The following is a 26,687-nucleotide window of genomic DNA, read 5'->3' on the forward strand; positions in this document are numbered from 1 at the left end:
CGCTGGAGTCCCTCAAGGATGCATTCTATCCCCCACTCTTTTCTTGATATATATCAACGATTTGCTAGGAACCACTGTCAATCCAATTTACAGCTTTGCGGACGATAGCACCCTTATTTCCACATTTAAGTCCGCCAAACCAACGACAGCCGCAACTTCTCAGAATCTTAGGCAGCAACAAGTAGCTTCAACAAACAACGATATTAGAGCAATCTTGGAGTGGGGCGGTAACAAACTGGTCAATTTTAACGCTAAAAAAACGCAGGCTGCAGTATTTACGATGAAGACTAACGTTGATGGCCCGGAGCTGGTTATGGCAGGGAAAACATGGCAGGCCTGATTCCACCCAGGGCTGTTCCGGCAAGAAGGACGCGTCTAGCAGTGGCGGCTCATCAACATCGAGTCCACCTGCCTACCCCAAGAACATCGCTGTATCGGGACTCATTCATCTGGAGAATATCTTCTTTGTGGAACGGGCTTCCACCTCACATATTTCCCGACGCATACAACCTGCAGCGATTCAAGATAAATGCCCACAAATATCTTCGCGCAAGCACCACTCCAAGAGTGACATAGGACTTTCCTCTTGTGCTTGTGTTTACCATTAAAAAAAAAAAACAGTAATATCTCTACTATGGCTAAATTGCATCATTTTCACATAATAATTCTTAGTTTTTTTAAACTGAACAAATTTGGATATTTCTTGTAACAAAATGTGACAATATTTTTGATAACAAAATAACAACTAACGTTCGTAATTGCACTTGAAACAATTCTAACAACAATGGTTGCCATAGTAACTGTCATAACATACTTGTAAAAATAAGCGTTAATAACATTGTTATCAATTAATAAATATTTAATTAAAATCGGTATAACTCCGAAACGAGTAAAGTAAATAAGTTTGAGTAAATAACAAAAAAGTTTTTAAATAAGATGTACTTTTGTATGCGTGTATTTTTAAAGTCTCTCTAACCCAGTAATTTTTCGACGTCTACTTTTTTGCAGGCGTCGATTTTTTTACACTTTAAAAAATATCTACTTATATATAGTTATAATATACACTTTTTGCAGAAATTAAATAATAATTTTTGTTTTGGAATTATTGGCGTGCGGTGTTTTAAGTGAAAAACCCTGTATATCTAAGCAGAAGAGAATGGCGGAAAATCTCAAAGAATGCCTGTGGGAAGCTATTCCGTAAAACTCCACAAAATCTAAATCTCTAGCAAGTCTAGGTAAGAGGAACCTCTGCATTATTACAGGATTACTGACGGGGCATGCAAAGCTAGCGCTGAAAATCATTATCAAAAATATTCATCTTGGCAACTATGAGGTTCTCAGTATCTTCAGAGTATCTCTCTAGGTAGAGATATACCGGCCCCAGCTTTACTACTAACATAGGTAGTAATAACCAGTGTAGGACTGTATGAGGAATTATGATTCGAAACTATTATTAATTTAGTATAAGTAGGGAGACAATAGATTTTAGAGGAAGCATTATTACAGTCGTTCACCTTTTTTTCCAATCTAATGTAATAAAATTTAACAAAAATACAGTAAAATATATAAATAATTATGGCACTGTGACCTATCTAGACTCATGAATTTCAACCAGGAATATTGCAGAAAACGCTTGAATATCTCAACGCCCAATGGTGAGAGTTTTAAAAAGATATAAATTCCCCCTACGAATGATCACTTTTGAGTTTATTAAAGAGAATTTCTTGCAGCATGAAACCCATGTTACAAGTTGTGTTATCATTTAGTCAGCAGGTAGCATTAAGAAAATCCTCATCATATTGGAAGAAGACCACAAATATTTATCGCAGCATCATGGGAATACTAATGTATAATAAATGTATTCCGAGTTTCTTTATTGCTAAAAGAAACATTGGAAGATTTAAATTTACAAACATTACAAAATTTGCGTCCCTTTTAATAATTATGGCTACCATGTGAAAGGCGTTAAATCGATCTTTCTGTATTGAATTTGTATGCGGTAAGCGATGCAACGTTTGCATAGACAAAATTTTAACAATTGTATCAAAGTTAGTTTTTAGCAGCATGACTCCGGCAATTTAGATAAAAATAAAAAATGACGTATCCGAGCATTCTTTTTCCGAAATATACCGAGAGACACAAATGGGGATGCGACCTTTTCGTTGGGCACCCTGTATGCGACTAGATACTTACGACAATAAGCAGAACAAAATAAACCCAGTCCCAAAAACTATGTCCATCTTGTACATAGTACATTATCTCGGTCCAACCCTCCAACGATATAACCTGAAATGAATTCCACATTAGTATAATTATCCTTTATTTAGTATCAGTACTTCCTTACTAAGAATATAGCGATCCAGGCTAGCCCAATATTATCAAACGATATGGTATTCTGGAAAGGGTTATCGTTATTATCTGAACACGTAGTATAATACAAATTCCAATTAATGCAGTAATTATCGTCGTGACTGTACTGAGGTAATTGTTTTTCCTCCCATGTTAGCTGACATTCGATGGAACCGTTTAAAAATGGCGGTAAGTCATGGCAATTGTGCATACCAGAGTGATTGCTTTTGCTGCATATGTAATCAGTGTCTAGCGGTTTATATGTTAAGGGTATCCTAAAAGAAATAGATAGTCATATCTGATGATTCATGATGAATAATATGAGCATGAGCTTTTATCGAACTCAAAGTTATTTTGATATATTTTTTCCCAAGTTTATATCCAGATATTGTATTTATATGTGCAGAATATTATATTGGCAACTTGTTTGCATATTCATAAATTTGTTTAGTTATTTTTTATTATTGTTTATTTAGGTAGGCCGATTTAAATTACACTTGTCATGACAATTAATTTTTTGATCTAGTAGCTGATTAAGAAAATAAAATATGTTATTTAAGCAGAGCTTGTTTGAATCTCAGAATACTAAAGAATATTATTTCCTCATTACCTCCGATTAAATTCTAAAACACAATTTAAAAATTAAATTTGTCAAATTACCCAGGCCATCTCACATGTGGATACAAGGTCCTGTTAAAAATGCATCTTTGCCGTAATACCCCATGCCATAATTGGACACCCACAATTCCAAAAATAAAAAACACAAAAAAGCAGAGCAGTAGCACGTTTCCCAACATTGGTAAAGTGTCCAGTAATAGCATTACTAATATCCTCATGCCTAAAAAATATAATAACGTAATCCTCTTGACTTTTTAATGTGTTAAAAATACTTACTAGGTATTCTATTAATGGCCCTCAATGGTCTCAGTACTCGAATTGTTCTCACGGGTGATAAATTTAAATCATTAAAATTTGGTAAGCTATATTCGAAAGCTCCAGCGAAGACTATGAACATATCTAATCTATTCCAGGAGTCTGCCAAGTAAGAACCTTTACCATAAACTCCCATAGCGATCATTTTTATAGTCATTTCCAGGGAAAAGAAGGCAAAAATAAAATCATCAAATTTCTAGAAAAAAAAAATTGCCAGTACATTTTCTAGTTCATTTACTATAAGATATTTTACCTGTAAAATCCTGCATCTGCTGGTAGAACAGGGATCTTTATCGACACAGGGTTGGTACATACCCAAAGTTATGCAGTTTAATAAAATAACCATCATGGATACCCGTTCAAACCATCTAAATAACTTTTAAGGAACTTTTTTGGCTTTTCGCTAGTTTAAATGGTATACAAATAAAGACTTACAATTGTCATTTACATACTTTACTATTACCTAGAAGTATACGACAATAAGAGTGACCTCTTTCAAGACCTTTTTTAAGCAGAAGCATCTGAAAATAAACACACATACATATACTAAACCAAGGATCGAAAGAGATACTAACGAAGAGGTGCTAAAGTCGTTATCAGAAATAAACAAAACAAAGCTCCTGCTGAAGATCATGTTGTTTTAGATGCCACCAAACTGGGAGGAAATGAGTTATTCAAAGTAATAACCAATCTTAAATAACTCTTCAATAAACGCCTAGATAAAGGAACAACTCCACCAATATTACATATTCTTAATGTGCAAAAAAAGGCAGCATACTGATAAGTCTGTTGACGCACCTATACACATTATTCAACAAAATCATTACCGTCAGGTTACGTGTTCGCAGAACACAAAGTGGGGCACTGCGATCTATCTGAGGTCTATCGTGGCTCACTTCTAAGTATTTACAATTTCCTAATTAGATAATATGACTGGCATTCCTAATATCTTTCATCTGAGGTAAAGCATTGCCGAAGATGGCCTGCCTGGTTCTCTCTAGTCCCGGACATCTGCATAGAATATGCTCTGCAGTCTCGTCCTCCGCCAAGCATAGTCTGCTTTCGGCGATTTCCGCCTAACCATCTGCAGTGGTCGGTATCCATTTACATTGGGACTTTTAAGTACTTCCTGCTAAGTTCCCTTATGGTATCTGTTACCTTCCTTGTTACGTCTGATATGAAAGCCTTCAGATGGTTGAGTCCTGGTAATCCCTCTCAGTAGCGCTTTGCTTTGTTATGCACCAGAGTTGTGATTGTATGTTTTGCCGTATTGTAGGCAATACCTAAAGCTAGTTTAATCAGGTTGGATTCTTCCCTTTTTTTCCCAAGACTATGAGCCGCCTCATTTCCTATAGGCCCAGCATGTCCCGATATTCATGTTAGGGTAATTTTGTTCCTTTCCCCAAGCAGTATGAGCTCATTTTTGCAGCTCCATATTGCTCTAGATGTGCACGTAGGAGATTCTAGTGCTTCTAGAGCCATATAAATTGCACGAACCCAAGCTAATTGGATTTGAAGCCAACTGAATATACTCGGATATCCGCATTCTGCAGCTCTATCCATTTCTGATCCCAATCCGTTCAGTCTGGTATGTTGACCGAGTATGAATTTGGGTTTAATATTTTCCTTGGCCTAGGTCTGATGAAATTCCAGATGTGCTATGATTGCACATTTTCTCAATCAGTTTAATTGATTCCATTCAGAGTTTGTTTGCTGGCATGCGATTTATGAATGCAGGTATATGAATGCTTTGAAGGCAGTTAAGTTCTATTTTGGCCAGTTATTCTGTTGTTTTGCTCCACCACACCTCAGAGGCGTAGGAGATCGAAGGTCTGATGACCTGTGTGTATAATCACTGCATATAATCAGTTCCAGTCAAGCATTCTATCTAAGGTTACCGCCAAATTTTTTTCCTCCGTCGCAAATTGAATGGTTTCACCTCTCAGAACTGGCGGTTTGAGTTCGTTAATTTTTTTTTCTGGTAAATGGCACTAAGACATTTCTTCCCTGTCGCACCATTTTAGAACCAGCATTCAGATCAGTACCAGCGAAGAGAACAAGCAGGTTTTTGAGCCGAGTATGGAACAGACGAGCATTTCCAGGTGATAAACTAATTAACAGAAAAAAGCACGCAAGAGAACAAGTTCTTAGGACTAGTATTCGTCAACTATGAAGGCATTCCTCATTACCATGTGTTGTTCAAAACGCTCGCATTGTTGTATAGACTATCAATACATTTCCAAATTATGAAACATTTATACAACAGCAAAAGTAAAAATACATGCGGAAACAGATCGGTTCAGGATCAAAAAGAGGATCCGATAAAGCGATACAATTTCGTACATCACTGGCACTTATGTTTTGATTGATATCATGCTGATTTCAGGCTGACTTAAGGTAAACAAAACTGTCCGAAGCTACCCAAAAAGGAGTCTTGAAAATAAACATTGCTATTACCCAATTTATGACAAACTTTCAATACGTAACAGCTTACAAATATCTGGGACATGAGATCCGAATGGGAAGGGTCAATCAGACCTGCGCACTAACCAAAAGGATAAGACTGACTTGCTTTGCCTTTAGCAAGGTGCGACATGTATTTAGATCAGATATACCGATGGAGTGGAGCAGTGGACGACACAAGCTGCTATATGATGATAAAGATGTAATGTTATAAAATGACGGCGGTTATAGAGAAATAGTAAGTTTTTAGGATAAATTCTAAATCTAATTAAAATAAATTCCTATTTGAAATGACATTCTTATTTTCTCCTCCAGTTACATACTAGGTAATGGAAGTAAAAATTAGTATTGATTCCATCTTTTAAAACATTAACACAGAGCGTTTTACTGTTAAACTATGAAAGAATTTTCTATGTTATTTTAAATTCATTGTTTATATTATAGTTTTGTCTATCAAAAACTAGAAAATACAAAAAACTATAAGAGTATGTTTCGTAGTAATGGTTAGATTTAAATTTGGCGACGTAAATTAAACTTAATTCTAAGACTATAAACACTAGATTGTGAAAATAGTGATAAAACAGATTTCAATTCGCACACCAAATAAAAATTTATCTTGTCTTGTCTGGTGTCTCTTTTGTTTCACATTTATTTTGAAAACTAAAGTGATTGTTCTATTTTAATGTCACCAAAATAAACGTTACTCAAAGCAATCTTCATTAAAATATCGAGTTTCATTTTAGTTTCAATTGTAAATTATTTTTTTAAATACTATACCGATTTTCTTTCTAGGACTATGCAGATATGCATTTTATATTTGAAGACTACAGGGGAAGAACGATCTAAGTCACATTTTTATATTTTTGAGAAAAACGAATTTGAAAGTTTGAAGACTTTCATGCAAAACAATAAAAAATAAATCGTTTTGTACTATTTTTTTATTAGAAGTCATTAACATGGGCAATACTTAGGGACTACTAAAAATCATAAAAAAATAAACAGAATTTTGGAAAAAAAAATAATTGAAGATTCCTTCTCTTCGGTGTACCGAGAAACGATCCAATTCCACAAGAATTAGGTTTGAACGCCGCTATAACAAGAATATAACATTACTAAGGATCTTAATATTTGACCGTTGTAGCTTACCTTCATTCCAAAGTAGCACGTTATGTTTGGCACGGACATTATAATAGACATTGGTATTGATAGTTACTTTTGCTGAAAAAGAAATGACCTTATTATTAGTAGAAAATATAACTTCATCGCTGTCACTTACAATATCTGCATCATCTACAGTCCTATTATTAGGCATATATGATAAGGCAAATTAGTGTGGTAGATTTGTGACGTTTTATCTACAAACTTCTTAAGTTCCTGCAGTTGGTCATACTTCAACTTGGGAATAGGTTTGAGGCCATTGTCCGGTGTTGCAGCCGCTATGCCTGGCCTTAGGGGTATTAGAACAAAACTTGACATAGCTCCATTGTAACTTTCTCGCATTTGAATTATTCGTCATTTGTTGATGGCTTATTATTAGTTCTTTTATTAGCCTTGTTGGAAATGGACAGGTTTTTTTATATTGAGGGGTTTAAAATTTTGTCCATGCATGGAACATGTCTGTAGTACACTCAATAACATTAAGTGGCATTGGTTTAACCCTAGCACTTTTAAAAACCTCGACCCATTGGGATGGAACTTCAACTCTTGTTTTCTGTTTGATAAGAGCAAAGTCTTTATCGCACTCTAAGTACGAGTGCTCCCGAATCGGAAATGTAATTTTGATTTTATCAAACCTACCTTCTTTATGGACCATATGATGTAAGAGGTGTATAATGGTGTAATTCTTACTTTGGCCTGCGCATGAGTCGCACAATATTTCCAAACATCTAACAGTTTGTCCTAGAATATTATGGCAAAAATCATGTAATAAAGACGCGACTTCATCAGCACCTTTCTTGGCAATAATCTCAGGGTATGTATAAAAAACAGCCTCATTGGTTGAGAGCTTATGAATATTAAAACTGACAGGTCAATTGCCTTTTGTAGTATACATCATTGGTAGTGATGTTGGTTGTAGGAAGATTTTTGGAAAAGTCCATGGTTATAGCTTCAATTGACTCATTTTTTCTGGACTGTATTTTAGCGTGTCGCTTTCTAGTATAGAAAGTAGCTGCTTTAAGTTTATGCAATCTATTTTCATTTTCCAAACCTTTAAATTCATTTTGTAATTCCAACTGTGCCTCGTTTTCGATAGTGTTCTTTAGTTTCTCTTGTAGTGACTTCATTTTAACTATGTGTTTATCACACACACTACACGTATCGGAGCGAGGATAACCGAAACTAATATTAAAATCTTTGACGAAAATTTGTCTGTATGCTTCATAACTTATTGGGTCATTGGGGAATTTGTCGCCGTACATTTTGTGCACTTTCTTAACGTTGAGCTCTTCAGGGAGGTAGATCTTTAATGATTTTTTATGGCTGTAATGTGACTTCCTACTTTTAAAAGATTTTATGTGGTTACGCACATTTTCGATTAACTGAGAGCTCAATCGGTGAGGGCGATTCTGATGTTTCCCCCTCATATCAGAAAAACAATAACCGCCTTTCTTTAGGTAGTCTTTCATAGTCATAATACGGCGATTGGTACTCTCGTGTAACGATATAAAAGCTTTTTGACATATCTCAATTTCTTCCATCATGCCGCCCTCGCAATCTAGTTCAATTCTTACTTTAAACGTATACGAGTTATCTTTAAGCCTTGCTGTGTTCTCGTTTTGTCTAGGTCTTCTTCTACTAACATTCTTAATCCCGATTAATCCGCATAAATGGCTGTGTTGACTATTTCTATTTTCTAAGCTATTAAAGTTTTGAATGATTTTTCGTCTTTTTTCAGTGGATATAACCTCAAAACAACGAAATCTTTTGCAGCCACATGCATTACCTGTCTCATAAGTATGATTTCTCAAAAATTTTGCCATCACTTACACGTCCAAGCTTTAGTCTTTCTTTACTGTTTTTCAAAACACTTAAAGGTATATCACTGTCACTACTATTACTTTCTTCCGACATTTCAAGATAGCAAAACAAACTATACACAACGCCAACAACCTCTTAGGACGATACAACAATAACGACTAAATTGCTAACGAATCTTAAACGATTTAAGCGGACACATTGTGGACTTCGACCGTTCTTTGTCGAGTTCGGGCGGACTTGGATCGTTATTCCAAGTGTACCAAACTTATATCACAGATGTAAATAGCTCCGCACCGTGCGGAGCTATTTACATCTGTGCTTATATCGCTGATTTTAGTGGACTACGATCGGTATTCTGAAGAATATTTTATGGCACGTTAAAGTACCAGGGAAAGGGTATAAAAATAGCGAATAATCAAAAATTTGACAATTTTGGACTTGGATCGTTTTTCCCCTGTGGTCTTCATTTGGTTACTACAACGAGAACGCACGTGAAGCAATAATTATCGAGTACTGGTATCGGTTTCCCAATAGACGCATCCCTCTTTACAGCATATTACTGGCAACACACAAACAGTTTCGAGAATGCGGATTAGGTAATTTTCTTTTAAATAGAGAAGTATCTTTTTCAGTAGATCTAGATGAGTGTTAGCTGCTGTTATTAGAAGTACCACTATCAGTGCACTTAATAGACAAGGAGTATCACAGACAACTCTTTGGCGAATTTCAAAACGTGAATAAAGACGTGGAATTCACTTGATGAAGACCATGATTGTCATTTAGTTTATTGTATCTTAATCGATGAGTTGCTCCTTGCATTTTTTTTTTCTTTGAGAATTAATGCAGACAATTACCTACTCCTACTGAAGAATTGCCACCACTTTTATAGGATTTTTTCCTTTTTGTAAGAAGAGGCATATAGTTCCCAATGGATGGTATACGAGCTTATTTCGATATTGCCGTTCAGAATTTTAAAAATCATAATTATTATCCATAATTTTATTTTTTGATTGGTCGTAGTTGTCCTATTACCTGATAATAATCATCTAGAGTTTTATTTTCAGGAACGGATCAAAGATGTATTAGACACACAGTTACAAGCATCAAAGAAGAATTAGTGGAGTGTGTATCATACACTGTCCAACAAATTTAATAAAAGGAAGGGGCAATAGAGAATGTGGCACTAGCCTACTCGGATGCGAGCTGTACTTAGCATTTTAAAAAATATTATTGATTAGAGAGTTACAAAATAAAATTTAATATACGAATTATTCTGCTTACATATTTTTGTAACTTTAAAACGAATAAAGATAGACCTCAAATTTTGTAACTTTTAGTCTTAGAATTAAGGCTACTATTGCTCCCAAAATTTGAGCATAAGCATATGAAACACCCTGTTTACCAAAAAGAAAAACATTAAAAGATTTAGGTCTAAATAGATTCCACATTCTTTTGTTAAAAAAAATGGTATTTTTTTAGTTTATTCAGAAAACTGGACGCATATGCGTTAAGATCTACAGTTCAAAATTAGTCATATTAGATATAAAAATTGTCCCTTGACGAAATTAGTAGCTCCCAACCGAATCTACCATTAGTAAATACCCATTAGCGGTCAGACAGAATCTCTTCAGCAATTTTTCTACTCCAACCTTTATTTGTATAGTTTTATATCCTCCAACATAAATCTATTTTTCGGTTTCTTTTATCATCAATGGCCGCTGAAAGGCTCCGCCGCGCCGGCGGCACCATTTTTAAATAAGCTACTAAATAGAAGATTGGTGAAGCCCTTCCATTAAAAGCTTAACACTAATTGACCTGTAACATCACCATGGTTGGCAATGTGATGAGAATCATAATTATGATCGTTGTCATAACATTTATTTCTGGAAGAACTTTCGTTAATTCTAACTCGATGAAAAAGGATACGGATTCGATATTAGAGCCAAACACCAACTTCTGGGCCTCGTCGTTTGTGACAAATATTTTAGTGTAACCGGTACAATACCTGGATATGGCAAGTTTGGATCCCCAGTTATACCTGCTTCTGAGCCGGAATTTTCCGAACCATTTGAGCCTGACCCTGAGTATGACTCAGACTCTAAAAAAAAAATTATTTTATTAAATAAATAAATAAATAAATAAGTCTTTATTTCCAACGGTCACCCACTTACAGGAAGTGCAGAAAAAAAAATACAAATCAAAACAATAATAACAGAATAAAAATTAAATGCAAAAAAACAAAGTAGTAAAGTAAAACAGTTAAAACTAATTTAAAGAATAAACAAAAAGAAAAGAAAAAAAAATAAAAAAAAAAGAACTCAACAAACCTTTATGCCACACTTCTAAATAACAAACAGCATTAGACAGGTACTTACAGGTTGTAATACTAGGTTATTGATTGAGTAGCCTCAGCACAGAAGATAGCGTATCAACAAATAGATCTATGTTGTAGTTACAAAGCGTATTAAACAAATTACATATGTAAAAAATCGGAGCTCTCTTGAAAATATTATTTAATGCTCTGTTGCAATAAAAAGTGCGAGAATTTCTGGAGTTTATCCTTGGGACAATGTACCAAATCTGATTTAGGAGTGAAATGCAGTCTATTTTGTTGTTTACTAGCTTATATAAGAAAGTTATAGCCGTTGTCACACGACGATCGAGTAAGGTTTTCATATTGAATCGTCCAAGCATGACATTTTGGCAAGTGCCTCTGGCTGGATAAACGCCATCTTCCCTATAGTGCAAATACTTTATAAACCAGCGTTGTATATATTCAACGTTTTTGATTTCAGTTTCATATATTGGATGCCATATAAGTGACGCATACTCGAGTCTTGAGCGTACAAAAGATTGATATAATAATAGTACCATGCTGGTATCGTTAAAATTACGACAATTTCTAATAATAAACCCCAAAGACCTGCATGATGATAGTACAATATTCTGAATGTGGCTTTTAAAGTCAAAATTTTCATCAAACGTTACACCCAAATCCTTGATTTCATGGCATCTTGTTAAAGAAAGATTCTGTATATGGTAATCATATTGTATAGAAGTTTTATTTCTACAATAGGAAACAAGAAAACATTTTGATACATTAAGAAAAAGTCTGTTATTCTGACACCAGCTATTAATACTATTTAATACTTCTTGAAGATGTTGCAGTCGGCTAAACAGTTAATTTTAGTGTAAATTTTCAGATCGTCGGCAAAAAGCAATTTATAACAAGAGATGATTGATGCGAGATCGTTAATAAACAATATAAACAACAAATAAATTTGCTCCCTGGGGAACTCCAGATTTCACTATATATTGAGAAGAACGAAAGCCGTCGATCTCGACAAACTGCCTACGCCCATTGAGATACGAGGAAAGAAAACTTAACAGACCTGTGGAACAGCCCAGATAATCCAGTTTTTTAAATAAAATTCTGAGATCTACCTGATCAAACGCCTTCTGAAAGTCCATGTAAAGGACATCTACCTGACCTCTAGCATTAAGCGCCTGACACACATATTCAGAAAGACAGCTCAGGTTTGTGACACATGATCTCTGCTCCACAAACCCGTGCTGATCGATAGAGATGAAAGATTTAACTTGATTGTACAGTTGTTTATGAATACAAATTTCAAAGAGCTTGGAAAAATTGCATAAAATAGATATAGGTCTATAATTTCGAAGCTCCGACTTATCGCCCTTTTTAAAGATTGGTATGACTCGCGCTATCTTCCAGCAAGAAGGAAATATACCTGTGCGTATGCAAAGGTTAAAAATGTAAGTCAATGGTTTCGCCAATGCCGCAATACAGTCTTTCACTATGAAGCTCGGAATAAAGTCTGTACCGCAAGTTGACTTGTTTTTAAGTTTTTTGGAGGCTTCAATAATATCAGACTCATTTAAATAATTTAAAGTTACATCACTTTGACAATGTTTTAGTGTAGATGAAGTAAAGTTGTTAGCGTCAGACTCAATGTAAACACTCTGAAAAAAATTGGCGAAAGCATCAACTATCGATTGTGGATTCGAAAACTCATCGGCACCATCCCTTATAATACCCGGTATTCTAGAATCGCCCTTCCTCATTTGAATGTACCTCCAAAACTCAGAACTATCCCTGCAAATATTCGTTTCTATATTACGTAAATAGTTATTATATGCGTTTGTTTTTACTGTTTTGAGAGTAGTTCGTATGTTTTTAAATTTATCATAATGGTAGATTGTATTATATCTTTTATAATTCTTGTGGGCTGATTCTTTACTTTTAATTAACTGTATGATCTCTGAGGTAAACCAGGGAGGATACCGACGCCTTCGATCCTTCCTCAAAGGTACAGTGTTCTGAAACATAACGTTAAGAGAGTTATATAAATGGTCACAGGCTTCGTTGACACCCAAACACTTAAACAATTGTTCCCAATTTGCATGCAATATTGAACCGTACAACAAAGGAAAATTGGCCCTTCGAAAATTGAACGTCTTGGGTGCATTTCTGCATAGTTCAAATGATGGTGATTTTTCGATTTTTAAGTTATTAACATAGACGAGTAGCGGGGGGTGATATTGATCAACCCTCGAAATCGGCATGTCTGATTCTATGACCGTACAGTCAACATTCGAAATTACCAAATCAAATACCAAAAAAAATTTATTAATTCCTTGTCGCATACATAACGTTATATTTAGCGGAGTAACTATTTGTTTTTATTTCTTACCATCTAAATCGGATAAGGTCGAGTCTCCACTATCGAATGCGTCTGCATCTCTGTTTGGTCCTAGAACGTAAGCTGAAGAGTTTCTTCTATGAATCAAACTATCAGAGCCGAATCGGCAATGGGAATAACCCGCAGCAGCGTTGTAAAGCATTTCTTCGCTCACTAGAGTTTGTTTGTTTTACTATATGCAATCAACGTGAAGTAGACCATTTTTTTAAGTCTATCGAAGCAGGTTTTTATCTAAAAAAATTAATTTCATCAGTATTGGACGTAATAGTAACCGCTTTGTATATTATTTAATTTATTTTGTTTTATTCTTATCTTCGCTTTTTATGCTGGTATCTAGTATTTCTTGTCTGTAAATTTATAAATAATATTTTTTTAAAAGCATCACAACATTATTAAACATTTAAATGGCGCAACCATTTAGTAGGATGCAGTGCAGGTTTAAGATTGAGAGCAATAAGTGTTAACACCTTGGTTCTCAAACGAACGTGGAGGCAGTTAATTAAACTCTAAAGTAGCGTAAACCACGAAAAAACAATAAAGGCCCTCTGACAAGAGAGACTAGACCAGAGGATAGCGAGATTCACTTTTGAGTAAGAAAAATGTTGAAAGATGTCAAAAGCGGTTAGTGCCCAAATCTATTTTAAGATCCTTTCCCTGAAGTTTTTTTAACATAATCGCTACTGTTACTTTAATCAGGGTAAAGTCAATATGAAGAATTATTTTAATATTTCTAATCATACTTTTATTTTGATAAATCTTAAATCTCTAATTTTTAAAATAAATACTGACGCGAAATAACTTTACATTTAAATCAAATTTGAAAAGAACATAGACATCATCTTTCCGCACAATGGTAATTTAACTACATTAAACAGTTTTATTAGTGCTGCCGACTTTCTTTTTGAAACTTATGGCAATGAAAATATCTGTTCAAACACATCTTATTTTGAAAAAATTCGAAATCAAAACTATAAGAATAAAGGTTATAGAACTAGCGCAAATCTTAGTAGGCTGTAGTATCGAATTAGTTGATTGAACAGCAACGAAATACCCTAATTAGTGATTAAGGTACTTTTAAATGTCATGAATAGGATCTTTCTATAAAATCATCAATAAATGACCACCAATAGCCCAGATCACCATGTGAAAAAGCTATACAATAACATAATTGAAGCGCTTATTGTATAAAGGGAACAAGTTCACATTTGGACGAAATTAAACTAACATATAATAGATATTGTAGAATTAATGTCAACGGATCACCTAGTCTATAAAGGAAACTTCTCCTGCTCGCGATAGGAAAAATATCATAGGATGAAATTTTGATTTACTGTATAAAGGGAACTTGTCCGGGACTTGTTACTTTATACAGGAATTCTCGTGGCGCTAGCATCGCTATGGATGGTGGAGGGGTTTCCGTTGATCTCTCATTCTCTCATCCATTTTTGGGTTTGATGTTTATTGATTTAGTTGACGGCACATGTGCGTGAGTGTGTGCTCTGTTAACAGTTGCCATTTTGTAAATATAAACAAAAAATATTTTGTTTAACTTTATTTATTAGCACAATGTCTGATACCTCTGGGGGAAGTAGTGAGTTACAACCGAAACGAAAAAAGGGGGTACGAAACTGTAAAAAATACAAAAATAATATACCAATAAACCAATAAAATCCCGAATACTTAATAAAAGTTATATTAATCAAAAAGGAAAAATAGCAAGCATTTTTGTTTGTTAACGTTTTTGTAATGTATTTTTTAAATTTATTTTTAAGTTATTTATATAGGTAATATAAAAGTAAAAATACATATCTTTTTACATAGATTTCAATGACGCAAATATTTCAACATAATATTTCTATATTTTAATAATTATAGATTTGTAATTTTTGTGTTTTTTTTTAGTTGCAAGTTCAAATGCACAGAGAAATTTTCTGAAGAAAAAAAGAAATTAATTTTTGAATCTCTTTATTCTGGAAAACCAAAGAATGAACAAGACACTTTTTTAATGGGTCTTATTAATACTAAAGAAGTCAAGAGACGTAGATTAAGGAATCAAGAGCCTAAGCAAGAACGCCGAAGCAATTTTGTGTTCTATGTACTACATGGAAAAGAACGTATCCAGGTATACAAAAAAGCATTTCTTAGTTTGTATGCTTTGTCAGTAAAAGCAGTTTTTCGTTTAACTTCACTTCTATTAAATGGCGATAGGCCAACTGACAGACGAGGTCAACACATTAAACGTGGCAATGCTTTACCCGACGCCGCCATTTTGAAAATAGATGAGCATATAAGGAAATTTCCAAAAAAAGAGACCCATTATGGTAGTAAACCTCTTACCTACCTTGATGCTTCTTTGACCGCAAAGAAGATGTACGAAATGTTTTGCTTGGAAAATACAGATTTGAAAAAACTGTTAAATATGGGGGGCATGAGCTGGGAGGGGTAGTTGCACGTTCAGTGTACTTTTCTCTTATTGAGTCCCACCTTCGTTATGGCTTGCCTTTTTGGGGTTTAAGCAACAAGGGATTATTAAACATAATTTTTGTGATTCAAAAAAGGCAGTTAGATACCTATGTTCCGCTGGGTTAAGAGATTCTTGTAAACCTCTCTTTATATCTCAAAAAATCATAACTCTTTTTTCTCTTTTTATCTTAGAAACAGCTACTCTTATTCATAAATGTCCTAAACCTCCCTCTAACACTGGTCATATGACTCGCCAGGTTAACGATTTTCCCTTACCAATCCCTACATCCTCCCTCACCAAGAACTCACTTATATACCTTAGCAAAAAAATTTACAACCATGTTCCTCTATGTATCAGACAAATTTTAGAAGTTAAGAGATTCAAAAAGGAATTAAAATCACTTTTATTATCCAGGGCATATTATAGCCTTGACGATTTTTTTAATGATACCTTTTAACCTGTGCTCTGACATCATTTTAGTGTTTTAGTTTTGTTTCCTGTTAAATAATTTAATTTACTTCTTCTAAATTCTGTTTTATTGACAGCTTTACTTATTTTTTAATGAAATTTATCAAAAAGATGCTTTTTTTTTCTCAATCTGTTTTGTTATGATTAATTTTGGTAATGCGTGTAAATTTTATGGTAAAGTGTCTTAGATGTTATGTTTGTTTGAAATTTGAAATTTAAAGTGAATTTGGAATTTTTTAGTTTTTAGGATGCTTGTACACAAGATTTTGTTGTCTTACGTAATATAGCACATTTTCTTTCTTTCTTTCTTTCTTTCTTTCTATCTATGCAATAACAACGAGCATGTAGGAGCTATCGTTTTCGATTATATGCAAAATTTACCATAACCTTTTATGCCCGTCAATGATGTCTTTTACCTACGAAAAGTGTGGCAATATGTTTTTGGGATACATGATTTAAAAACTAATGCTGCAACATTTTACACGTGTCATGACGGCACTGACCAAACGAGGTAGCTTCATTCCTGAATGATTATATTAAACAAATTCCAGATAAAATCACGGAATTGCACGTGTTTAGTGATGCTGCTGGGGGTCAAAATCGAAACCATACTCTTATTCGATTTTTCCTAAATCTGACCATAGATAAAGAATATATATTGGGTTATGTGAATCTGACCATGAATAGAAGATTTACACGCGAAAACATTGATGCCGCGCTTCACTGTAAAAGTGGTGGGGACAGATGAAAAGCTAGACTTTAAAGGATGGTGGCCAGCTTATTTTTTAAAAAACCGCAAAAGAAATCGTCGTGACTAAAGAAAAGTTAAAAGAAAGTTTTAGCATATCAAAATATAAACATTTAACTTATGCCAGCGAAAATCCTGGTTTCGTAGTAGCACGGGATTTTATAGACGGCCTTGCCTCAAACAAATTTAATTTGTCAAAGAATGTTGCAGCTCCTCCGTTTCCGAATGAAAGGGCTTATGAAGAAAATGTACCTATCAAGGATAAAAAACTGGAGGATCTCATGAAAGTTTTAATGTACATTCCTGAGGAAGAACAAGAATTTTTTGAGCAGTTTAAGGAATGGCCTACAACCAATAGAGAATATGACTCTGATTAGTTTTTTTTGTGTTTAAGATGTAGGTTAGGTTTTATTATCTATTTAACCTATCTTCCTATTATTAATAAAAAATTATGAATAAAACAGCAGCATTCTTTTTTGATCTTTATGGGTTTATTTTATAAAGGAAACAAGTCCAAGTGTTAAAAAACTTCCTGCAGACCTTAATATTTTTCTGAATACATTTGGCTTTATCGCATATTATTCTGTTAATTCATACCTACAATTCATCCATCAGACCATAAATTGATAGCTTTTCAACTTTACAAACTAAATGGTTTTTTAAATTTTTTTCAAAAGTAGTTATTACGGACTCGTTCCCTTTATACAATAACCGCTTCAATTGTTCTAGCAACTATTTTAACCCTTTCGAACCTAGAAACCGAAAAGCATTATTCCTATTCCACAACTCTGTACCTTGGTAGAAAAAGGGCCAATGTCCAAATTTCCCAAGTCCAAAATACTTGTGTTTTAGCGAAATAAACAAAATACACAAAGGCCTATGTCCAATTCTAGTTAATAGAAAAAAGGCCAATCTCTGGACTTAGGCCTTTTCAATATATTAGAAGAATAAATTAAATGGCCAAAGTCCATAATATGGACATTGGCCCTTTTGTATTATTTTATTTAGGAGATTGGCCTTAAGATTTTAATGCGTACCTAGTTTTTATAACCTCAAATTTTTAGTGTAATTTATTATATTATTAGTAAACTGTGTTCTGTGTTTGAATAACGTTAAGATATCAAAATGAGCAAAAGGACCCTGGAAATTTTGCAGAGATGACTGAGAAAAAACTAAAAAACGTGTAAGGAATGAAAAAAGTTGGATGGAAAATGAAAGAAGGGATCGCAAAGAAAAAGGAAAAGAATATAAGACAAAAAAAGGAATCCTACAAAGGGCAAAAGAGCTAAAGGAGCCATGCGAATGTAAACTAAAATGTTGGCAGAAAATTTGAAGATGTCCAAAGGCAGAATCTAATTAGAGATTTCTACAATTTATCAAGGCATGGTCAAGATCAGTTTATAGCGGAAACTGTTAAGGAATGTGCAAAATTTAGAGAACGACAAAGAAAATCAGCTGATAAGCAAATTAAACCTAGTCGAAGAAACTTTTCAAGAAAGTACTTTCTCATGAATGAAGATCACAAGAATTTGGAGGTTTGTCAGAAAATGTACCTAAATATTTTTGATTTAACCCTTAAAAAGTGAGAGTAATTGTCGTAAAAAAAAAGATTAAATGATTCAAATATTTGCTGTTCAGACGGTCGGGGAAAACATCAAAATCATTATAAAGTTACCGAGGAAAAAAGAGATTTTATTAAATCACATATTAATAGTTTTCCTACATCCAGCAGTCATTACTCTAGAGAGAGGACATCAAAAAAATATTTAAGTCCCGATCTTTCAATTGCCCAAATGTATCGACTTTACATTCAGTATTGCGAGGAACAAAACATAAGCCCCGAAAAAGAGTCACTTTACAGACAGATTTTTAATGAAGAATTCAACTTTTCATTTTCACGACACTTGCTCTAAATATGACAGTTTAAATGTAAAGTTAAAGACATTTGATGGTAAAAATCTTACAGAAGAAGAAAAAAAAACTAAAATTGAAGTTTTGGAACAAAGAAACGCTCACTTAAACTTCTCTGAAATGGCTTACAAACTTAAGTCACTAGATAAAGAAAACAGCAAGAAAGACATTAAATTTGTTGTTGCATCATTCGACCTACAAAAGTGCTTACCTACACCATATTTGCGTAATGGCGTTTCTTTTTATAAAAGATAACTCTGGACTTATAATTTAACTATTCATCAGACTTCAACTGCCGGCAATTTGGGAATTTGCTTTTTATGGTATGAGACAATTGCTGCTCGTAGAGGGCAAGAAATTGCTTCATGCGTCCGAAAATACATCTTGTCATTACCAAAGGAAACGGAAGTTTTAAATCTTTATAGTGATTCATGTTCGGGGCAAAACAGAAATATTGTTATGTGTACTATGATGAGCAATGTCTTGAAAGAATGTCAAGATCTAGGACATAATTTGCAAGAAATCAACCACAAATTTGTGGAGCCTGGTCATACTCATATAAAGGCCGACAAAATCCATGCAGCAATCGAAATATGCAAGAAAAAAACGACTGCTGAAATAGAAGTCCCCCATGACTGGACTAATTTTATTAGAGAACTGTGCGCCGAAATCCGCCCCTACAAGTTAAGGAAATGTTACAAAAAGACTTCCTATTGGTTCATAGAAAAAAAAAATGAGATTGCTGAAGTTGTTCCGTGGATGTGGATTAAATGGATGAAGTTCTCCGTTGAACACCAGTTTCAGATTTTTTACAAAACGAGCTTTAACGATAGTAAAGAGTTTAAGGTTGTTGACCTGAGAAGAAACCTCTGTACGAAACCGGCATGCGATTCTGGATATTGATGTGCCTAAACCTATAAATCAAGAACCTTTACCATTGGCAGATCTTAAAATCAAAGATTTGTTAGATTTGCTGCCTTACATTAGCGATTATAACAAGCCATTTTATGAGAACTTATAAAGATCTTCCGACTTAAATGTTGAAGATATACAAGACCCTGAGCATGAAGAAAATAACTAGCTTTCTCTGTTATTTTAGTGTAGGTATCATAAGCAGTAAAGATTTATGGCTACAGAAAATTAATTTTCTAATGTTAAAAAATACGAATTTCGTGTATAAATAAAGAATATTTTCGTAATTGGGATTGTTTTATTGTAGCAAAAAGGCCGATGTCCATTAGCTCTTTAATACCGCCTTGGCCAATGTCCGCGTTTAGGGGCCAATGTCCATTTTTTTGCAATTTAGAAGACTAACAATACATTTTCAAAAAGAATCCCTTCTTAAGATTTAAAATCCCAAAAATAAGTAAAGTAGGAAAAAAAGGTCACAATTTATAAAAATATAAAGTCAATCCATCTAATGAGATGGGGTTAATGAGGGTTAATGAACCCTGTTTTTCTCAAAACAGCTGAAATGGACATTGGCCTTTATTCTACCAAAGTACAGAACTATTATGATTGGTCCATTTAAAGAAACAAAGTTGGTCTTCATACAACTAAACCAGAGATGACAAAAAAATCATACTTATAAGTAGATGCGAATAATTTATTGAACAACTTTTATTAAAATCACGTTTTCGTATATTATGTAATTAGTCGAAAAGGTTATTAGGGCGACATTTCATATTTTAGGGGTTTTTTCATGGAAAGTATGTTCTATCTTTTCATGTTGAAAGGTTAACATTATGGTTATTAATCTCCTTTAAAAATAAAATTGATGTGTAATTTTTCAAACTAAATGAAGAAGCTGTCTATAATAGACTTGGTTTAACTTTATTATAAGCTATAGCAAATCCGTATATTTACAAAATTCACACATACAATTTTTTATCCTTTTAATATTACTTATTTTTTAGTATAAAATAACATTGGCGAGTTGGATACGGTTTAAAGAGTTTGGCTGAAGTAAATTATGGTGAAAATAATGTGTTTGTGATACAAAGATGGGTATATTAATATTTATGTTTTATAAAAACAAAATGTTTGTAAATAAGTCATCATTTGAAAAAATTATATTCCACGTCATATAATATTGTATTTCATAGAATTAAAAATAATAAAAATGTACCTTATAAATCCAGAAAGAAACGTTTGATTTGAAATCTGAAAACACCATATTGCGGAAGACGTAAATCGTAAATGTAATAAGAAGCCATTTGGTTCGATATATATATATATATATTCCAGTAGCGTTAGGTTTTTTTAAGATAATTTATTATTATACAATTCTGATTATCTTTACTTTTCCATAGAGATTAGAAAAAATGTTTTTCCTCGTATAGGTAATAATGTGTGACCAAAACCAATAGCAACAGGTCACTGGCAAATTTCTCGTTAAAAATAAATTTGTGCGCTTGTTAGATGAGCACTTAGATAATTGCTAAAACTATAAACGTCGATAAACAAAAAAAAAATTTCCAAAAAATTTGTTCTTTGACCAAAAGCTTGTCCGCTAACAGAACTACTGAAATTTTTTAAGAGCTTCAATGAGAAGCCTGAATGGAAGACATCATTACATGAAATGTGTGGTATTCCAATACGTTCAATCATGCAATACGATGGGAAAACTCAGCGGCAATCTATGCACTGGAAAATTCCTACATCTTCAAGAATAAAATTGGTTTCATAAATTATAACGTCAACCCTTTAATAAGAGATTGTCAAAATTTAAAAAAAGGACGCTTTAATTAGTAATTATTAACAAACGTAGGAATTACCTCCTTTATTTTGAAAGAGAGAGAGAAAGAGTATTTAGGTTTTCTAAAGGCGCATCAGCATCTGAGGCCATTTAGCGCCCTGTGCGTTTTTTTTAATATTTTATTATATTAGATCTATATAATTCTGCTACAAAATTGCATACAAACCTATAGAAATATCTGTGACAGATTTGGTAGCGACCTCCTGCTTGGCAACGGAAGCTATTACAATTAATTTGCCAGTTGGACGTTTATGCTTGGTTAATTTGACCAATCAGGACAACATAAAGGCTAAATTAAGGCGGTAAAATCAAATTTCATTTGATAAGTAATCTCATTAGTGTTTTTTAATCGCAATATCTAAAGAGTACCATTTTAAAAAGAATTTTGATAAAAAGTCATTTTTACCAGTAAATTTTTTGAGAATAATGTGTATAAATTTAAAAATTGCAGCCTGTTTCTTAAACATTGTAAGATCTTGCACGTGTAGTGAGAATTAAAACATATATATGTTGTTAACGAAAACGGTCCCAAAAGGTTGTCAGAAAAAATATTAGTATTTTTGAAGCTTTTTCTAAAAATAGTTAATTAATTCTGGACAAGGACTAAGAGAAGACTTAATATATTAAAAGAAATAACTCTCTCAACTACTTTCACACATTTCTTGATTTCATTATAACAAAATATGCTACTCACTATTGGGCTATTTACCACTCGACGAGTTTAGAATACTGTCAGATTTACTTTGATATGCCTATAGGACTTCTTGCTACAAGTAAGACAAAATTTGCTACAATTTGTAAAAAAAAAGGGCGACGCTACATTGTAGTAAAAAATACAAAGCCATTTTTTTACAGTGCAAGCATTTCACCGGCTGAAAGAAAGAAAGAAAGAAATTGTGCTATATTACGTAAGAATAATCTTGTGTACAAGCATCCTACAAGCTAAAAAAACAAAACAAAAATACAATTTCTAAAATTGACAAAACAATGAACAAAATTAAACACTTGAAGACAAAACTTTTTGAACATACTTGAATTAAAGATAACTAAATAAAACAATCAATTACTAAATAAAGGTAAACTTGTTGACAAAACTAGAGAAGAAAAAAGGAAAAAAAAAACTTTCCAACATATCCAAGGTTAAAATCTATCATTAAAAAAGTCATCCAGGTTATAATACGCCTAAGCCAATAAAAGCGTCTTCAGTTCTCTTTTAAATTTCTTAACATCCGATATATGTCTAACACGTAGAGGAACATGATTGTAAATTTTTTTACTTATGTAAATTAATGAGTTTTTGGTAAGGGAAGACGTAGGAATAGGTAAGGGAAGATCATTTACACGACGAGTCAAATGGCCAGTGTCAGAGAGTAGTTTGGGAATTTTGTGAATAAGAGCAGCTGTTTCTAAGATAAAGAGTGAAAAAGGAGTTAGGATTTTTTTAGAAATGAAGAGGGGTTTACAAGAATCTCTTAACTTAGCAGAACACAGGTATCTAACTGCTTTTTTTGAATAACAAAGACAATTTTAAGTAGCCCCTTATTGGTTAAACCCCAAAAAGGCAAGCCATACCGAATATGAGATTCAATAAGTGAAAAGTACACTGAACGTGCAACCACCCCTCCCAGCTCTTGTTTTGCCATTCTTACTGCAAAACATCGAGAAGATAATTTCCCAGCTAAATGTAAAATATGATCTTCAAACCGAAGGCGACCATCAATGGTAATTCTTAGGAACTTGCAGCACTCTTTATTCTGCAAGAGGGAATTTTCGTCAAACATCAGACCCTGAACATCGCACTTAAACCCCATAATATACGTCTTTCTTACATTAAACACGAGCCTGTTGGAAGCACACCACCCTGATAAAATCTGAAGGTCTTCAAGGATACAAGTCTTAATATAATCAGAATTTTTATGGCTCCATAGTATGGTGGTATCATCAGCAAACTGAACCACCTTGCCCTGCAGTTTCAATGAACTCAAGTCATCCACATACAGTAAAAATAACAGTGGTCCCAACACTGAACCCTGGGGAACGCCGCATTTTAGGGATCTAGAAGCAGAGAAACGCCCAGACACTGTAACCTTCTGAGTACGATTTGATAGATAGGACTCAAGCCAACGCAATGCTACGCCTCTAAAACCATATTTATCGAGCTTAGATAACAGTATTCCATGATCCACACAGTCAAATGCTTTGGATAGATCACAAAACACTGCCGCCGATGACTCTCCAGAATTCAAGGACACATGAAAGCGCTCTCCAAAAAGCTAAAAGTAGCATCATGACCCTTTACCGGCTTGAAATCCAAACTGATTTGCAGACAAAATGCCATTATGATGTAAAAAGGACAAAATTCTGCTTTTTGCAAGCTTTTTCTACTACAATCTTAGAGAGAGTAGACAAAATAGAAATGGGACGGAAATTACAAGGCTGATCCAAATCTCCACCCTTATGAAGAGGGACAACCACTGCCTCTTTTAAACATGAAGGAAAAATTCCAATATGTAAAGAATTGTTTATGGCAGAAACTAAAGCATTTAAGGCTTAATCAGGCAAAAAGAGTAACAACCTCGAAGATGTCCCATCAGCTCCAGATGATTTATGGTTTTTAGGCGTTTGATTTCATTTTTTACTTCGGTAAGATCGACAGGATGAAAGAAAAATGAATGCTCAACCGACACTTGTTGAAGTTAGTGTAAGGGATCAATGTTACTACGAATGCCCTTGAGCAAGATATTAGGTATATCATAATAATAGTCGTTTAAAATGTCAGGTCTTAACTCCGGTTCAGATACTTTTCTATGGTCTAAAATCATTAATAATCGACCAATACTCTCTTTGCCTATTTGATGACATATTTAAGCGATCCCTATAATAATTAGATTTTGCTGCTTTAATTGTCTTTCTGTACAGACCACGGTATTTCTGATGATATACAAGGATATTTTCATTTGTGGTATATTTGCACAATTTAGTCAAAAAACGGAGGTTTTTAGCTTAAATCCTCTGGTAACCCATGGTTTTCGTTTCTTAGTTTTAAGCCTCATTTTAGGAAAGCACTGATTGATCTTATCACACAGAACTTGAAAAAATAAAGTAAGTGGGTCAGAAGCCGTTTCAAGTGCATTCCAATTCACCGAAGCTGTAGCAGCAGAAAAAGCATTGAAATTTCTCCTGCTGAAAATTCTTCCTATATAATGAGATGAAGATAATACAGTATTATATGGCATTTTAGCAAGAATAGCTTCATGGTCGGAAATACCAGATGGGAGTACTGTGCATAAAACGTCATCAAAATTTGTACAGAAATAGTCAATTGTAGTTGCAGATGAAGAAGTTATTCGTGTGGGAGAAAGAACGTGCATTTTCAAGTCGTAAGAATTTAAAATACTTAAAAGAGAAGTACGTGGCAAGGTTTCATCAGTGTAGTTGATATTAAAGTCACCAGCCAATATAACCTTAGAGTGTAGGGACAACTGGGATAAAAGAGAATCAAGTTTGTCCAGAAACATAGCAATATCTCCTGTAGGTGGCCTATAAAGACAAAGAATATATAAATTAAAACGCTTACAAAAAGAAAGAGAGAATTCAAAAACATAAACAACTCTAATAGAAGATTATCATACTTATCAATATTACAAAAAACCGTTTCAATTGTTTGCCTAGCTAAGATCATGGTTCCTCCATGTATAGATTGTTGACGACAAAAATTTGATATAGGAACATAATCAGATATTAAAACACATTCACTAGGCCTCAACCAGTGTTCAGTCAGAAGTACAATATCAGGAAAATTACATGTGTCCAGCAAAAGATGAAGCTCATCCATCTTGTTTCTTAGGGATTGTATATTAAGAATAAAGATACTTAAGCTTTTCGAAGAGCTAATTTCAATCTTACTAGTAAAATATGAATATGAATGAGATTCAACCTTCGTGGACATGTCTATAAAAAAGAAGAATTCAATTCACGATCAGTAATCAGTTCAGACTCATTAATTTGATGGTTCAAAGACAATTTATTTGATGAAATATTTATTTTAAAATATTTGAAAATATGTGTATGTATTAATGATGAAGTCTGAACCAAAGTTACTGGCGTGATTAGACTCTAAAATCCCATACAGATTAATATTATTTGCATGAAAAGTACTATAAAGGGCCTTATTACTATTATAGATAACATTATGGTTTAAATAAGTATAAGGGCTTGTCATCACTAAAGTGCTTGTATCAACATGATTTTGAATTAATTTTTTTTAAAACATCAGATGAAGAACAAATCCCATTTAACATTACTATTAAAAAATCTTCTTTCGTAAAGTCCTTAACTAAATTTGATGCTGTCCTAATCACTTCACTGCTTGAACTGCCCGGCTTCAGGAAACACTGGATTTGCAGTAAGCTTCAAACTTTAAACGTAAATGTTTTAGGAACACTCTGCTACAATTTCCACCAACAAAGAGAAGCCGAGGTCAACTATCCTCAGGTGTATTTGGCCTAGTTGGTAGATGTGTTGGAGAATTAATAACAACAGATTTAGATATCTGTAACTGTTCCTTCAATGCACAAATGTCGGAATAACAGGTATCTTTTTCAACTTCCAACACCTTTACGGAGTCTAACATCTTCTTATTTAAGTTAGTTAAGTCGTTTACGTCTTTTTGTCGCAAGTTTATTTCAGTCTTATAGGTTGAAGATTGTCTGGATTTAGTCAAAGAGCTTCTCAGAGGAAACTTGATTCACTCTTAGTAGAAAATCTACTTTTACTTCTTTCTACTGTGTTAGATCAATTTTTTTTCCAATTTAACAACCGTTTTTTTAAACAAAAAGAAGGACTGGCAATGGGCTCTTGCTTACCACCATTTCTTAATGAAGTATTTCT

General features: G+C 33.6%; 1 protein-coding gene and 1 long non-coding RNA gene across 3 annotated transcripts in view; both read right to left on the reverse strand.

The window, feature by feature from the left end:
• LOC126745146 (voltage-dependent T-type calcium channel subunit alpha-1G-like) overlaps positions 1 to 26,687 on the reverse strand; it is a 111,149-nt gene that overhangs the window by 75,959 nt on the left and 8,503 nt on the right. For both annotated transcript variants that reach the window (XM_050452866.1, XM_050452867.1), the window contains exons 2-8: positions 13,440 to 13,679; positions 10,651 to 10,822; positions 3,536 to 3,650; positions 3,244 to 3,478; positions 3,010 to 3,187; positions 2,345 to 2,624; positions 2,194 to 2,286 (exon numbers count right to left, since the gene is read on the reverse strand). In XM_050452866.1, coding sequence (XP_050308823.1) covers positions 2,194 to 2,286; positions 2,345 to 2,624; positions 3,010 to 3,187; positions 3,244 to 3,478; positions 3,536 to 3,650; positions 10,651 to 10,822; positions 13,440 to 13,590 — 1,224 coding nt within the window. In that variant the 5' untranslated portion in view covers positions 13,591 to 13,679. The remainder of the gene's footprint in view (positions 1 to 2,193; positions 2,287 to 2,344; positions 2,625 to 3,009; positions 3,188 to 3,243; positions 3,479 to 3,535; positions 3,651 to 10,650; positions 10,823 to 13,439; positions 13,680 to 26,687) is intronic.
• Positions 6,686 to 8,080, reverse strand: LOC126745156 (uncharacterized). Its single transcript, XR_007663448.1, has 3 exons — positions 7,022 to 8,080; positions 6,892 to 6,963; positions 6,686 to 6,835 (listed from the first exon to the last, which is right to left on the reverse strand). It is a non-coding gene; the product is annotated as an uncharacterized LOC126745156 (long non-coding RNA).

Source organism: Anthonomus grandis, chromosome 15 (genome assembly GCF_022605725.1).
Source record: "Anthonomus grandis grandis chromosome 15, icAntGran1.3, whole genome shotgun sequence".
In the NCBI taxonomy this organism is placed as follows: Eukaryota; Metazoa; Arthropoda; class Insecta; order Coleoptera; family Curculionidae; genus Anthonomus; species Anthonomus grandis.